This window comes from Pseudophryne corroboree (assembly GCF_028390025.1).
Source record: "Pseudophryne corroboree isolate aPseCor3 chromosome 3 unlocalized genomic scaffold, aPseCor3.hap2 SUPER_3_unloc_21, whole genome shotgun sequence".
Classification (NCBI taxonomy): domain Eukaryota; kingdom Metazoa; phylum Chordata; class Amphibia; order Anura; family Myobatrachidae; genus Pseudophryne; species Pseudophryne corroboree.
The window spans coordinates 1,592,253-1,608,395 of NW_026967510.1; the positions used below are offsets into that span (position 1 = coordinate 1,592,253).

Genomic DNA, 16,143 nt, shown 5'->3' on the forward strand with positions numbered 1-16,143 from the left:
TACGTTTAGCTACACTAAAAGTGCAGGTCTCTGCCTTGTTAACTTTCTTTCAAAGGCATTTGTCTCTTTTACGAACAGTTCACAATTTCCTACAATGTGTCCTTAGAGTTCAACCTCCACCTACAGCTCCATGGGACTTGAATCTAGTTTTGGATTTTTTTGCAGTCTTCAATTTATTAACCCTTACAACAATTGGATGTTAAGTTTCTATAACGGGAAAACAGTGTTTTTCCTAGCCTTAGCTTCGGCAAGGCGTGTTTCAGAATTGGTTGCCTTGTTATGCAAGCCACTGTATCTGGTATTTCATGATGACAGAGCAGAACTTTGGACGAATCCCACTTTTATACCAAAAGTAGTTTCTTCTTTTCACATCAATCAACCAATTGTAGTTCAGAGGATTCAGTAACTCCAGCTAATTTGGATGTGGTACATCGACTCAGCGTTTATGTAGCCCGAACATCAACTGTACATAAAACGGATACATTGTTTGTTCTCTATGATGCAGTAAAGCTTCCAAACAAGACCTTGGCTAGATGGATTAAGCTGACCATTCGTCAGGTGTACTTTCATGCTAGTCTAACACCGACTACATCTGTTTCAGCACATTCCACATGTTCTGTGGGAACGTCACGGGCAGCAGGTTGTGGGGCATCTATGATGAAACTTTGCCATGCAGCTACATGGTCATTAGTGCACACATTTGTGCGCTTTTACAAGTTTGACACGTTTGCGGCATCAGCTTCTAGCTTTGACCACCTAGTGTTACGGTGCCTACCAACTCTCCCGCTCAAGGGGGAAACTTTGGTACATCCCAAGAGTACTCCAATGGATGAAAAAGAAAAGAGGATTTTGGTACTTACCAGATAAATCTTTTTCTTTTAATCCACAGGGGGCACTGGACACCCTCCCAGAGCAGTTTCACCTGTCTTGTGGTAAATTCAGTAAATCTTATGGTAACACATTCTCACTGACTTGTTCAAATGTTAAGGTGATTGTTATCTATTGTTGAGTCAACTTTCTAGTTGTCCGTTATGTTATATGTAATTCTCCATTGTTCATCCTCCCTATCGCTCCTGTTCGCCTCAGTAAAAAAAAAAAACTCACTGTGGTATCTTGGGATTATGAAGGGTCACTAATTTAAATATTTAAATATATTTAAATGTGCCTATCCCTGCTAATGCCCCATCCATATCCCCAACAGTACTCCAGTGCACCCTGTGGATTCGAAGAAAAGGATTTATCAGGTAAGTACCAAAATCCACCTTTCAGGTATGTAGGAAAACATATTACTGCATTGCTTTCTATAGGACTTTGACGTATTCAGACACACAGTGAAAGAAACAGCAGAAAATGTTTACAACACTCATAGGCATCAGACACTTATACAACTACTCAGTACCCAAAGGGTAGGTAGAGACTCAGTTCTGTATCACCTGCCTCAGGAGAGCGGGATACAGGGAGACTTCCAGGATTGATCATTACGCTTACAAACGCTGAGTGGATCCAGACGCTACTAGTGAACACAGACGCACCAGTGACACAGCCGCACCACGCTCAGACTGGGTTAGTTTGATTTCTACCATCTCAGACGGAAGCGGGAACCTCAAAGGAAACTGGTCATGAACTGGGGAAGAGGGCCGAGCAGGAGAGTGTCTTACGCCCCACTGCTGACATCAACCCCTGGGGTCGTGGTCTTTTACTAATCCCTGGAACCTATAATCCCTGAAACCTTGTGCTGGTGCACCTGAGGTGACAGCCATACACGTGACTGTTCGGTAGGCCCCCCCAAAACAGTGTGGCTGCGTCCTGCATCTTAACCCGCTAAGTGGAACCGATGCCTTACCTTTTCCCTGTTCTCCGGCCATAACCTGGTAACATCAGCTGGACTTGCTATTACATCCTAGCTGACGCCCGCTAAAACAGTACTGTACATGGTGGTAAGCATTGTCGCGACCTGGTGGAGAGTTGTTGGAGCGACTCTTTCTAATGTGCGTATAAGACGCTTTATGAAAGATCACTCAAAAAAAAAAGGAAATACTATAAAAATAAATTAAAAAAGCTTATGGCTACAAAAACTCAGCAGCCCTATAGACCGTCGTCTGGCTCCTGTCGCACCAAACAAAAAACTGAATTACCTGAGCCAAAAGGTGAAGATACAGGGAACTGTCCCATTGCATCCTGGGAGTCTGAAAAGCTTAGATCGTTGGTGCATTTCCACTGCCGCTACCTAATATCCAAAGGTATATCCTGTGGATACCATGGTGGACCCTGCAGGAGAAATATCTTGTTACTCTCCTGTCTATGAAGGTAATCAGATGTGCAAAGGCACAAGCTGAGGAGGAAATGGCCCAGTAAGTGGGTGAAGGAGGCAAAACTTTTTTTAGGTATATAAGCAAAAGGAGAAAATTGAAAGGCAGAAAAATAAAACTAAAAGACAGAGACTGAGAGTCTTGTTGAGGGAGACAATGTAATAGCAGATCATCTTAATTATTTTTGCTCAGTGATCACTACTGAAAGAGAGGGGAAGGGGCCACAGTTAAGCTGCAGGGATATTCAGGAAAATGAAACAAGTACATTTACAGAGGAGAAGGTCCTGACAGAACTCTTAAAGCTGAAAGTGGATAAATCTCTGTGGCCAGATGGGATACATCCAAGGATACTAAAAGAGCTTAAAGAGGTGCTGGTAGCACCATTAACAGAATTATTCAACCAGTCATAAGCTACAGGCGTAATTCCAGAGGACTGGAAAAGAGCGAACGTAGTCCCACTGCACAAAAGTGGAAGCAAGGAAGAGGTAAACAACTACAGACCAGTTGTTAGGCGCCGAGGTCCGCTCGTCTGCGCGGCCCGGCGCCTAGCAACTAGAGACTCCGTGCGCGTACAGCCGCCGGCTCCCTAGCAACGCTAGACGCCGGGCGCGCTGAGCCGCACGGACCCTAGCAACGGGAATGCCACTGGCGGACCGCGTTCCCCGTTGCTAGGCTGAAGGGGTTAAGATATTTACCTGCTCTATGGCCGTGCAGCAAGGCAGCTGCACGGCATTTACTCCAATCAGCATTTTAGCAGCTGATTGGAGGACTTCTTGTTAAATACACTCCCAGGGCTTCTCACAGACGCCGGTAATAGCTTCCTGCATGCTGTCTTTGTTTGCTGAGAGTCTGTTTCCAGTCCTGATGTATCCGGTCATTCTGGTCCTCTGAAGTCCTGTACTCGGGAGCTACCATCTCGTCCCTGGAGTCCTGACTGATCACCGTTATCATCCCGTGGTGTTCGGCTCTGCCGTGTGTAGCGGCTCGACCGCTTTACCCCTTATATTTTGTGTTTGGAGCATTTGCGGAGGGTTCCGCTTCCACAGGTCCACTCTGGTATTCGGCGGTGCCGGGTAGGAGTATTGGACAAGTGGATATTTTGGTTGTCCTTTTCCCTGGCGGTTTCTCCGCACATACTTTAGTTTTTGTTAGCTCGTAGCCCCTGGCCTGGTTGTTTAGTTAGAGGGCCTCTTGTCATCATCCTGTCTCGGATTTCCCTTTGTCTCTCACTAAGACCGGGGGGCATCGGAGTTGGGCAGACATAATCCGCCCTTCAAACGCGGCTACCAAGGGCTCAAGAAACCATAGTCTCGCAAGGGATTTCTGACAGCACGGGTGAGACAACAGAGTTAGGGCGCCAGGGGCTATTGTTCTTTCCTGCTCCCTTCCCCAGCATTCCGTTCCAGTGCTCCGGTCCTAGCCATAAGATCTCCTCTGACCTGGAGTGCTGGAATCATAACATTATCACCGGCCATACCAAAAACTAAAATTAAACAGGGTTTAATTTTTTCATTTTCATTCAGTTTTGTTAAGGTTTTTTGGCCTCATGAATCCGACTGGTTTAGGGCCAAATCCTGGCCAGCTCATAGTCAATCAGATTCAAGAACTTACTCAGATGGTTCAGGATCTATCTCTTCGGGTGAAGTCGCAGGAAGATCTTTTGCGAGCCTCCCCAAGGGTAGTCCTTGAACCAAAGATGCATTTGCCTGACCATTTTTCTGGTGATAGAAAATAATTTTTTCATTTTAAAGAATCCTGTAAACTTTATTTTCGTTTAAGACCAACTGCCTCTGGTACTGAATCTCAGCGGGTTGGGATTGTTATTTCTTTACTCCAGGGGGATCCTCAGACCTGGGCATTTGGTTTAAAGGCAGAGGATCCTGCGTTGTTGTCAGTAGACGCCTTTTTTAAGTCTTTAGGGCTTTTGTATGATGACCCAGACAGAGAGGCGTCTGCTGAAAGTCAGCTGCGCGCTCTCAAACAGGGGAGAAATCCTGCAGAGGTTTATTGCACTGAATTTCGCCGTTGGTCGAACGACTGTGGCTGGAATGACCCAGCCCTGCGCAGTCAGTTTCGCCTTTGGCTTATCAGAGTCTATAAAAGACAGTCTCCTCCAGTACCCCGCTCCTGATACACTCGATAAACTCATGGAGCTTTCTATTAAGATTGATCGGCGTCTCAGAGAGCGGAGGGCTGAAAAAGGGGCACCTGTAAGATCAAGTCCGTGTTTATATTCCATTCCTGAAGACGTAGAGGAGCCCATGCAGATGGGACTCTCCCGGCTGTCTCCTGAGGAAAGGGCCAGAAGGCAAAATTCTGGTCTCTGCCTGTACTGTGGGGTTAAGGGGCATTTTGCTCGCAACTGTCCGAACAAGTCGGGAGACGCTTTGACCATGTGAATTGTGAGGGGGTTCACCTAGGTCTGCAGCTTATCTCCTCGAATAACTCCCTTTTAGTCCCAGTTAAGGTTTCCTTTGGCAGCCTTAGTTCTTTGGTGTCGGCTTTTGTCGACAGTGGAGCTGCAGGAAACTTTATGGATCTAACTTGGGCTAAGGTCTTAGGCATTCCTCAGTTACCTTTGGGTAGGTGTGTCACCATGCATGGCTTAGATGGGAGTCCACTGTCCAATGGGGTTATTTCTCTCCGTACACCCCCTGTATTACTTACAGTAGGAGCCCTACATTCTGAAAAGATCGAGTTCTATCTTACTTATTGCCCAGCAGTTCCAGTTGTTTTGGGTCACCCTTGGCTGGCCTTTCATAATCCCACCATTGATTGGCGCTCAGGGGAGATTTCACAATAGGGTACTTTTTGTGCTAAGGAATGTATTACGTTTCCAGTCAGAGTAGCAGCAATCCTTCCAGAACTCATTCCTGTGGAATACCAGGAGTTTGCTGATGTCTTTTCCAAAGGCAATGCGGACATTCTGCCTCCCCATCGGCCTTATGATTGTGCTATTGAGCTAATTCCTGGTGCCGCTTTGCCAAAGGGAAGACTATATGCATTATCCGGGCCAGAAACTGCGGCCATGAATGAGTATGTTAAGAAGAGCCTAGAGAAAGGATTTATTAGACCATCAAAATCTCCTTTAAGTGCAGGCTTCTTCTTTGTGGAGAAAAAGGATGGCTCGCTTAGACCTTGCATTGACTTTAGAGCCCTAAATAAGATCTCAGTTAAAAACACTTATCCTTTGCCGCTGATTTCTGTACTCTTTGATCAGTTACGTTCGGCTGTGATTTTCTCTAAAATTGACCTTAGAGGAGCGTACAACCTCATCCGAATTAAATCTGGAGATGAGTGGAAGACGGCCTTCAGTACTCAGTCGGGTCACTACGAGTACTTGGTGTTGCCGTTCGGCTTGTCTAATGCTCCAGCAGTTTTTCAAGACCTCATAAACGATGTGCTCCGTGATTTCCTAGGGACATTCGTGGTCATTTACTTAGACGACATCCTGATTTATTCTGAATCAATGGAACAACATGTTACCCAGGTGCGTCTGGTTCTTCAAAGATTACGGGAGAATCATTTATATGCCAAGCTGGAGAAGTGTGAGTTTCATGTCACGGAAGTATCTTTTTTAGGGTACATTATTTCCCCTCGGGGATTTTCCATGGAACCAAAGAAGCTCCAGGCCATCCTTAGTTGGGCGCAACCCACCAATTTAAAAGCAATTCAGTGCTTTTTAGGGTTTGCGAATTATTATAGGAGGTTAATTCATTCTTTTTCTGACCTGGTTGCTCCCATTGTAGCTCTGACAAAGAAAGGAGCGGATCCTACCAACTGGTCGCGTGAAGCTGAGTTGTCCTTCCGAGCCTTGAAACAAGCCTTTGTCTCGGTTCCAGTCCTCAGACATCCCAATCCGGAATTGCCCTTTGTTGTGGAGGATGATGCCTCGGAAGTCGGAGTGGGGGCTATCCTTTCTCAAAAGGATCCGGAGTCACTGGAGTTACATCCTTGTGCCTTTATGTCCAGGAAATTCTCCTCCGCTGAATCCAACTATGACGTTGGTAATCGGGAGTTACTGGCGGTAAAGTGGGCTTTCGAGGAGTGGAGGCATTGGCTGGAGGGAGCTAGAGATACTATTTCAGTTTTTACTGACCATAAAAACCAGCAATACATCGAATCGGCTAAGCGGCTTAATGCCCGGCAGGCACGTTGGGCTTTATGTTTTACTTGTTTTAAATTTATAATCACTTTCAGGCCTGGTTCCAAGAATACTAAGGCTGATGCCCTGTCACGCAGCTTTCTTCCGGTTCACAATAACAGTCCTGTTACTCCCATACTTCCATCTTCGGTCATCTGGGCAGGCCTCACACAAGATTTATTTACCCAGTTAAAACAGCTTCAACATCAAGCTCCTGGAAATACTCCTGCTGGTCGTTTTTACGTCCCTGAGTTTTTGAGAGCAACTGTTTTAACGGAATTCCATGATAACAAAGTTTCCGGGCATCCGGGAGTCTCTAAGACTTTGGAGTTAGTCTCTCGCTCAGTATGGTGGCCTAGTCTTTCTAAAGACGTTAAGGAGTTTGTTTATTCATGTCAGGCTTGTGCACAGCATAAGGTTCCCCGTTCCTTGCCTATCGGGCAACTCATGCCCTTAAATGTTCCTCTCAGGCCATGGTCTCATATCTCCATGGATTTTGTGGTTGACCTTCCCCTTTCAGCCGGATTCCGAGTCATATGGGTGGTAGCAGACCGTTTTAGCAAGATGGCTCATTTTATTGCTCTTCCCCGATTGCCTTCTGCCCAAGGGTTGGCAGTTTTGTTTCTCCGCCATGTTTTCAGACTTCATGGGTTGCCTACTGACATTGTTTCTGATCGGGGTCCACAATTCATCGCATAATTCTGGAAATGTTTTTGTGCCTCGTTAAAGATGAAGTTGTCGTTAACATCCGGTTACCACCCACAATCCAACGGGCAAACCGAGCGAGTTAACCAATCATTGAAACAGTATTTGCGTTTGTATTCGGCCAAACTCCAGAATGATTGGTCCGAGTTTCTTCCGTTGGCGGAGTTTGCTTACAATAATTCTTGTCATTCCTCCACGAAAGAATCTCCATTCTTTTCAGTTTTTGGTTTCCACCCCAGAGCTAATTCTTTTTTTCATCATTCCTCAGTCTCCTCGCTAACCTTAACCTCCCATCTCAGAGCCATTTGGAAAAAGGTGCACCTTGCTCTCAGAAAAGCGGCCTTTCGTGAGAAGAAATTTTCTGACAGGCTCCGACGTCCTTGCACTTTTAAGGTGGGAGATAGGGTGTGGTTGTCGACTCGCAACATCAGGCTTCGACAATCCTCGGCTAGACTGGGACCCAAATTTATTGGGCCATTTCTTATTATTTAAAGAGTCAACCCATTTGCCTTTCGCGTTTACCAAGATCTCTCAGGATTGGAAATACGTTTCATTGTTCCCTGTTGAAACAATACGTTTCTTCCAGTAGATTTCCTCTGAAGATCTCTCAGGGTAGATCTCCAGTGGATGTACAGGGACAACAGGAGTTCTTGGTAGAGAAGGTTCTCGATTCCAAATTGTCCCGGGGTCGGCTGTATTTTCTAGCTCACTGGAAAGGCTATGGTCCGGAGGAAAGGTCTTGGGTCCTGGATAAGGATCTTCATGCTCCAGGGCTCAAGAGGGCATTTTTTCGGGAATTTCCTCAGAAACCTGGCTTTAGGGTTTCCTTGACCCCTCCTCAAGGGGGGGGTACTGTTAGGCGCCGGGGTCCGCTCGTCTGCGTGGCCCGGCGCCTAGCAACTAGAGACGCCGTGCGCGTACAGCCGCCGGCTCCCTAGCAACGCTTGACGCCGGGCGCACTGAGCTGCACGGACCCTAGCAACGGGGACGCCACCTGCGGAACGCGTTCCCCGTTGCTAGGCTGAAGGGGTTAAGATATTTACCTGCTCTCTGGCCGTGCAGCAAGGCAGCTGCACGGCATTTACTCCAATCAGCCTTTTAGCAGCTGATTGGAGGACTTCTTGTTAAATACACTCCCAGGGCTTCTCACAGACGCCGTTAATAGCTTCCTGCATGCTGTCTTTGTTTGCTGAGAGTCTGTTTCCAGTCCTGCTTTACCCGGTCATTCTGGTCCTCTGAAGTCCTGTACTCGGGAGCTACCATCTCGTCCCTGGAGTCCTGACTGATCACCGTTATCATCCCGTGGTGTTCGTGAGTCACGGCTCTGCCGTGTGTAGCGGCTCGACCGCTTTACCCATTATATTTTGTGTTTGGAGCATTTGCGGAGGGTTCCGCTTCCACAGGTCTACTCTGGTATTCAGCGGTGCCGGGTAGGAGTATTGGACAAGTGGATATTTTGGTTGTCATTTTCCCTGGCGGTTTCTCCGCACATACTTTAGGTTTTTGTTAGCTCGTAGCCCCTGGCCTAGTTGTTTAGTTAGAGGGCCTCTTGTCATCATCCTGTCTCGGATTATCCTTTGTCTCTCACTAAGACCGGGGGGCATCGGACTTGGGCAGACATAATCCGCCCTTCAAATGTGGCTGCCAAGGGCTCAAGAAACCATAATCATGCAAGGGATTTCTGACAGCACGGGTGAGACAACAGAGTTAGGGCGCCAGGGGCTATTGTTCTTTCCTGCTCCTTTCCCCAGCATTCCGTTCCAGTGCTCCGGTCCTAGCCATAAGATCTCCTTTGACCTGGAGTGCTGGAATCATAACACCAGTGAGTCTTATATCAGTAGTAGGGAAATTGATGAAACACTCTTAAAAAAGTTGTAGATTATCTCAAATCCAGCAATTTACAGAATCCCAAACAGCATGAATTCACTGGGGGAAGATCATGTCAAACAAACCTTATAGACTTTTTTGACTGTGTGACTAAAGTGATGGGCCGGCTAAAGGTGGAGCCGTAGATATAGCTTATCTAGACTTTAGCAAGGCTTTTGACACTGTTCCACATCGCAGACTGCTAAATAAACTCAAAAGCTTGGGATTGGATACTAAGGGGTATATTTACTAAGGTCCCGATTTTGACCGAGATGACGTTTTTTTTCTTCAAAGTGTCATCTCGGTCATTTACTAAACTCAAATCACGGCAGTGATGAGGGCATTCGTATTTTTTTGGAAGTAGTTGTAAAAAAATACGAATGAATACACCATCGGTCAAAATACGCCAGCAAATTAGTAGAACTCGTCATTTACTAAAAAGTGCAAATCTCAAAAGAGGAAAACACTGCCGTGAAAAATTACAAATCGCAAAAAAGTTCTAAAAAAAAGCAGACCTGCTTTTTTGATCCGTGATTGTATAGGCATGCAGGGATCCATGAGATCCATGCATGTCTATCAGTGGGAAGGGGTGGGAAAGTGGTTATTTTCCCCAAAAAAATGCGTGGGGTCCCCCCTCCTAAGCATAACCAGCCTCGGGCTCTTTGAGCCGATCCTGGTTGCAGAAATATGGGGAAAAAATTGACATGGGTTCCCCCATATTTAAGCAACCAGCATCGGGCTCTGCGCCTGGTCCTGGTTCCAAAAATACGGGGGACAAAAAGAGTAGGGGTCCCCCGTATTTTTAAAACCAGCACCGGGCTCCACTAGCTGGACAGATAATGCCACAGCCGGGGGTCACTTTTATATAGTGCCCTGCGGCCGTGGCATAAAATATCCAACTAGTCACCCCTGGCCGGGGTACCCTGGGGGAGTGGGGACCCCTTCAATCAAGGGGTCCGTCCCCCCCAGCCACCCAAGGGCCAGGGGTGAAGCCCGAGGCTGTCCCCCCCATCCAATGGGCTGTGGATGGGGGGCTGATAGCCTTTTGTGAAAATGAAAAGATATTGTTTTTAGTAGCAGTACTACAAGGCCCAGCAAGCCTCCCCCGCATGCTGGTACTTGGAGAACCACAAGTACCAGCATGCGGCGGAAAAACGGGCCCGCTGGTACCTGTAGTACTATTACTAAAAAATACCCAAAAAAAGACAATACACACACACACCTTGAAAGTAAAGATTTATTACATACATCCACACAAACATACATACATACTTACCTATGGCCCCACGCAGGCCGGTCCTCTTCTCCAGTAGAATCCAAGGGGTACCTTTAGAATAAATTATACTCACCAGCTCCAGGGTCCCAGGCTCCTCGGGGAATCCATTTGTAATCCACGTACTTGATTAAAATAAAAAAACGGACACCCGAGCCACGAACTGAAAGGGGACCCATGTTTGCACATGGGTCCCCTTTCCCCGAATGCCAGAAACCCACTCTGACTTATGTCTAAGTGGGTTTCTTCAGCCAATCAGGGAGCGCAACGTTGTAGCACTCTCCTGATCGGCTGTGTGCTCCTGTACTGACTGACAGGCGGCACACGGCAGTGTTACAATGTAGCGCCTATGCGCTGCATTGTAACCAATGGTGGGAACTTTCTGCTCAGCGGTGAGGTCACTTTCGGTCAACCGCAGGGCAGAAAGTTCCCACCACTGGTTACAATGGAGCGCATAGGCGCTACATTGTAACACTGCCGTGTGCCGCCTGTCAGTCAGTACAGGAACACACAGCCGATCAGGAGAGTGCTACAACGTGGCACTCCCTGATTGGCTGAAGAAACCCACTTAAACATAAGTCAGAGTGGGTTTCTGGCATTCGGGGGAAGGGAACCCATGTGCAAACATGGGTCCCCTTTCAGTTCGTGGCTCGGGTGTCCGTTTTTTTATTTTAATCAAGTACGTGGATTACAAATGGATTCCCCGAGGAGCCTGGGACCCTGGAGCTGGTGAGTATAATTTATTCAACAGGTACCCCTTGGATTCTACTGGAGAAGAGGACCGACCTGCGTGGGGCCATAGGTAAGTATGTATGTATGTTTGTGTGGATGTATGTAATAAATCTTTACTTTCAAGGTGTGTGTGTATTGTCTTTTTTGGGGTATTTTTTTAGTAATAGTACTACAGGTACCAGCGGGCCCGTTTTTCTGCCGCATGCTGGTACTTGTGGTTCTCCAAGTACCAGCATGCGGGGGAGGCTTGCTGGGCCTTGTAGTACTGCTACTAAAAACAATATCTTTTCATTTTCACAAAAGGCTATCAACCCCCCATCCACAGCCCATTGGATGGGGGGACAGCCTCAGGCTTCACCCCTGGCCCTTGGGTGGCTGGGGGGGGGGGCCTTGATTGAATGGGTTCCCCACTCCCCCAGGGTACCCCGGCCAGGGGTGACTAGTTGGATATTTTATGCCACGGCCGCAGGGCACTATATAAAAGTGACCCCCGGCTGTGGCATTATCTGTCCAGCTAGTGGAGCCCGATGCTGGTTTTAAAAATACGGGGGACCCCTACTCTTTTTGTCCCCCGTATTTTTGGAACCAGGACCAGGCGCAGAGCCCGATGCTGGTTGCTTAAATATGGGGGAACCCCTGTCATTTTTCCCCCCATATTTCTGCAACCAGGATCGGCTCAAAGAGCCCGAGGCTGGTTATGCTTAGGAGGGGGACCCCACACATTTTTTTTTGTGATTTTACAGTGTTTAATTAAAAAAAAAAAAATGAACCCCAGCACGGATCACACAGATCCGTCCGAGATTCATTTTTAAAAAGTCGGCAGTGTTTTGCTAATCACTGCCGTAAAAATAAAAAAAAAACCCACGAATGACATCGACATCGGAACAAAAGAAAAATCCGAATACGACAGCTTAGTAAATTAGTCGTAATAAATTCAAAAAGTTGCAGTTTTACACTTTCGATGTCATTCGTGATTGAACTTTGACCTTTTTCCGAAAATTACGAATGTTAGTAAATATACCCCTAAGATTGTTGAATGGATAAGATCTTGGTTACATGATAGAAACAGAGAGTTGTAGTAAATGGAGTGCATTCACAGGAGGGAAATGATACCAGTGGAGTACCCCAGGTATCTGTACTTGGACCAGTGCTTTTTAATATCTTTATTTGTGACATTGCAAAATGGCATTAAATGGATAGTATGCCTTTTTGTAGATGACACAAAGGTATGGAACAGGGTAGACACACCAGGAGGGGTAAAACAAATGATTGAGGATCTAGGTAGACTAGAGGAATGGTCAAGAGTGCGGCAATTACAGTTTAATGCCAAAAAAATGCAAAATCATGCACTTGGGTCTCAAAAATCCAAAGGCTAAATACAGTATTAATGGCACTATACTGGAAACTACTGAGGAGCTATGGGATCTAGGAGTCACTATGTCAGGTGACTTAACACAGCAATGAGGAAGGCTAGTCAGATGCTTGGCTGCATTGGGAGAGGAATCAGCAGCAGAAAGAAAGAAGTAATAATGAACTGTACAGGTGAAACTCAGAAAATTAGAATATTGTGCAAAAGTTCATTTATTTCAGTAATTCAACTTAAAAGGTGAAACTAATATATTATCTAGACTCATTACATGCAGTGAGATATTTCTTGCCTTTATTTGTTATAATATTGATGATTGTGGCTTACAGCTTAAGAAAACCCCAGATCCCAAATCTCAGAAAATCAGATTACATAAAATCAATAAAAAAAGGATTTTAAATACAGAAATGTCGGCCTCTGAAAAGTATAATGATACATATGTACTCAGTACTTGGTTTGGGCCCCGTTTGCATGAATTACTGCCTCAATGCGGCATGGCATGGATTCTATCAGCCTGTGGCACTGCTGAGGTGTTATGGCCTTCAGCTCTTCTGCATTGTTCAATCTCATGTCTTATCTTTCTCTTGGCAATGCCCCATAGATTCTCTATAGGGTTCAGGTCATGTGAGTTTGCTGGCCAATCCAACACAGAAAGTAAAGTCATTGAACCAGGTTTTGGTACTTTTGGCAGTGTGGGCAGGTGCCAAGTCCTGCTGGAAAATGAAGTCCGCATCTCCATAAAGCTCGTCTGCTGAAGGATGTGTGATGTGCTCTAAAATGGCCTAGTAAGAAGCATCTTACCTGGGCTAAAGAAAAAAAGAACTGGTCTGTTGCTCAGTGGTCCAAAGTCCTTTTCTGATTAGAGCAAATTTTGCATCTCATTTGAATACCAAAGTCCCAGAGTACGGAGGAAGAAAGGAGAGGCACACAGTCCAAGATGCTTGAAGTCCAGTGTGAAGTTTCCGCAGTCTGTGTTGATTTAGGAAACCATGTCATCAGCTGGTGTTGGTCCACTGTGCTTTATTTAGTCCAGAGTCAACGCAGCCGTATACCAGGCTTTGGGAGTGGCGAACCCATGAATGTGTGTGTGTGTGTGTGTGTATATATATATATATATATATATATATATAATTGTGCCAAAGGCTGATTACTGCATCTACAACAGATATAGGGGCTTATGTGACAGCCTGTGTGATACAGGCTTGGGGTGACACTGGCACAGCTGCACATATGTAAAGTGGCAATCATTATTAGGCAGAGCGGCGGTGTGTACCAGGAACGTGACAGTCAGACCGTATCCCTATCATTAGGTAATAGGAACTAACCCCTGTCACCTCCAGGCTGGTACTCCCACACTCCTCTGGGCGATCCAATTCCAGAAACTACCACTCATGCTAGAAAGTGAACCCCCCCTCCCCCTCACACAATGAGAGCAGGTGATCTTACAGAACAGGTAACAGGGAAACAGAAACATAAAACTACAGGTATAAGATGTAATGTGACACAAGTGATAGATGTGAGAGGTCACATAGAGCCGGGATCAGGATACGTTGTGTAATGAGAGGTCAGACAGAAAGCTTCCCCCATATTGGTTGGTAACGCAGTAGCCTTGCCCTTTGTAGGTGAGTCTCTATCATAAGGATGTTTCACCACAACTTAGTCACAGCCAACTGGTATCACCCACACCTGGAGCTCAGCTAGACAGCCACTTAGGATTGGTATTGGGTTCCGAGTACACAGAGCAAAAAATAGGTAATCGGCACAGCAGTGGTAGACCAGGGCATGACATCTGATTGATTCACCTAGTGGCAGCAGGTATATTGCAAAAAGCATAGGAGATAGGACAGGACCTTGAGGAACATTGCATGGCAATGGTGATGATGAGATAATAACGGTTCCTCACCTGTGTGATGTCTATTGTGTGAAACAGCTGATTTACTTCTCAAACTCAGAACATGTGACTTTTCTCATGTCTAACGAGATGTGATTTGTGTGCAAAACATTTCCCACACTCAGAACATAGAAATGGTTTCTCACCTGTGTGACGTCTCTCATGTGTAACAAGATCTGATTTCTGTACAAAACATTTACCACACTCAGAACATTGAAATGGTTTCTCACCTGTGTGATTTCTCTCATGTCTAACAAGAGCTGATTTGTGTACAAAACATTTCCCACACTCAGAACATGGAAATGGTTTTTCACCTGTGTGACTTCTCTGATGTGTAATAAGATGTGACTTATGCATAAAACATTTTCCACACTCAGAACATGGAAATGGTTTTTCACCTATGTGACTTCTCCTCTGATGTGTAACAAGTTGTGACTTATGTATAAAACATTTCCCACACTCAGAACATGGAAATGGTTTCTCACCTGTGTGACTTTTCTTATGTATAAAAAGAGCTGAGCTTTGAATAAAACATTTTCCACACTCAGAACATGGAAATGGTTTCTCACCTGTGTGATATCTCTCATGTCTAACAAGTTGTGACTTATATATAAAACATTTCTCACACTCAGAACATGGAAATGGTTTCTCACCATTGTGACTTCTCTCATGTATAACAAGAGTTGATTTTCGAATAAAACATTTTCCACACTCAGAACATGTAAATGGTTTTTCACCAGTGTGACTTCTCTCGTGTATAACAAGACGTGATTTTTGTATAAAACATTTTCCACACTCAGAACACGGAAATGGCCTATCACCTGTGTGATATCTCTGATGTGTAACAAAAGCTGATTTGTATGTAAAACATTTCCCACACTCAGAGCATGGAAATGGTTTCTCACCTGTGTGAGTTTTCTGATGTGTAACAAAAGCTGCTTTGTATGTAAAACATTTCCCACACTCAGAACACGGAAATTGCCTCTCACCTGCATTAGCTGGTTGATGGGTAATAGGCTTTGTGTTCTGTGTAAAACATTTGGCATCTATAGAACAGGGAAACACTGTATCTACTCTCAGAGCTGTAACAGATGCACCAATATCAGAGTGATCAGGAGAACATTTCCCAGGATCAGAGGGATCAGCTGATAAAGCTGGATGTATAACTGGTGTAATGGGATTATCTCCTGAAGAATCCTGTCTACTGTCATTATCTTTTATGTCACAATCCGGGGATAACATTAGATGTCCTTCTGAGATATTCCTGCTTGTGTGTCCGTCTGCTGGAAATAAAATACATTATGGAAATATACATTTTCCTGTAACAATTTTAATCTTGTAAAGATTATAATTAAAAATAGCAAATTACTATAAAATGAGTAGACGAGACCCATGGTGTCACATGGTACAATATATCATTCTATAAGTGACATTATTACATGTAAGCATTGCTTTTATGTTTATTTATTTTATTAAAACCAGGATGATTGGATTGGAGTATAACTAACACAGAGAGATCACATGGGATTACTACAGGTGACATGAGCTGCTGCCATAATGTCTACTTGAAGAAGCCCAAATCTTTCTATCAGTAGCTGGAAGACTTCCTGATGTAGGGACCAGGCCCTTGGAACATCCTGCCTCAGTCTCAGCTATTCAGCCACTGTATTCTCCTAGCCTGATACATGGGAACACGTGAGGTGACTCTCTCTACACAATATATCAGCTTTCCCACCTCTGCCACCATCTCACTGCTTTCCTGGCACACCCGCTGTCTGAGAATACTCGGAGATGCTTCTCCAGTAACTACTGATGGAAACATTGATCTACTGTCCATACCGCTTTAACTTACAGGAC

General features: G+C 45.4%; 1 protein-coding gene across 1 annotated transcript in view; it reads right to left on the reverse strand.

The window, feature by feature from the left end:
- The window catches only part of LOC134983690 (zinc finger protein 585B-like), a gene marked incomplete at its 5' end in the record, with an annotated part of 366,847 nt that extends 351,559 nt beyond the window's left edge, over positions 1-15,288 (reverse strand). The window contains one exon of the mRNA XM_063949347.1: positions 14,345-15,288. Within this exon, the coding sequence (XP_063805417.1) occupies positions 14,345-15,288 (944 nt within the window). The remainder of the gene's footprint in view (positions 1-14,344) is intronic.
- Between the last annotated feature and the right edge of the window lie 855 nt (positions 15,289-16,143).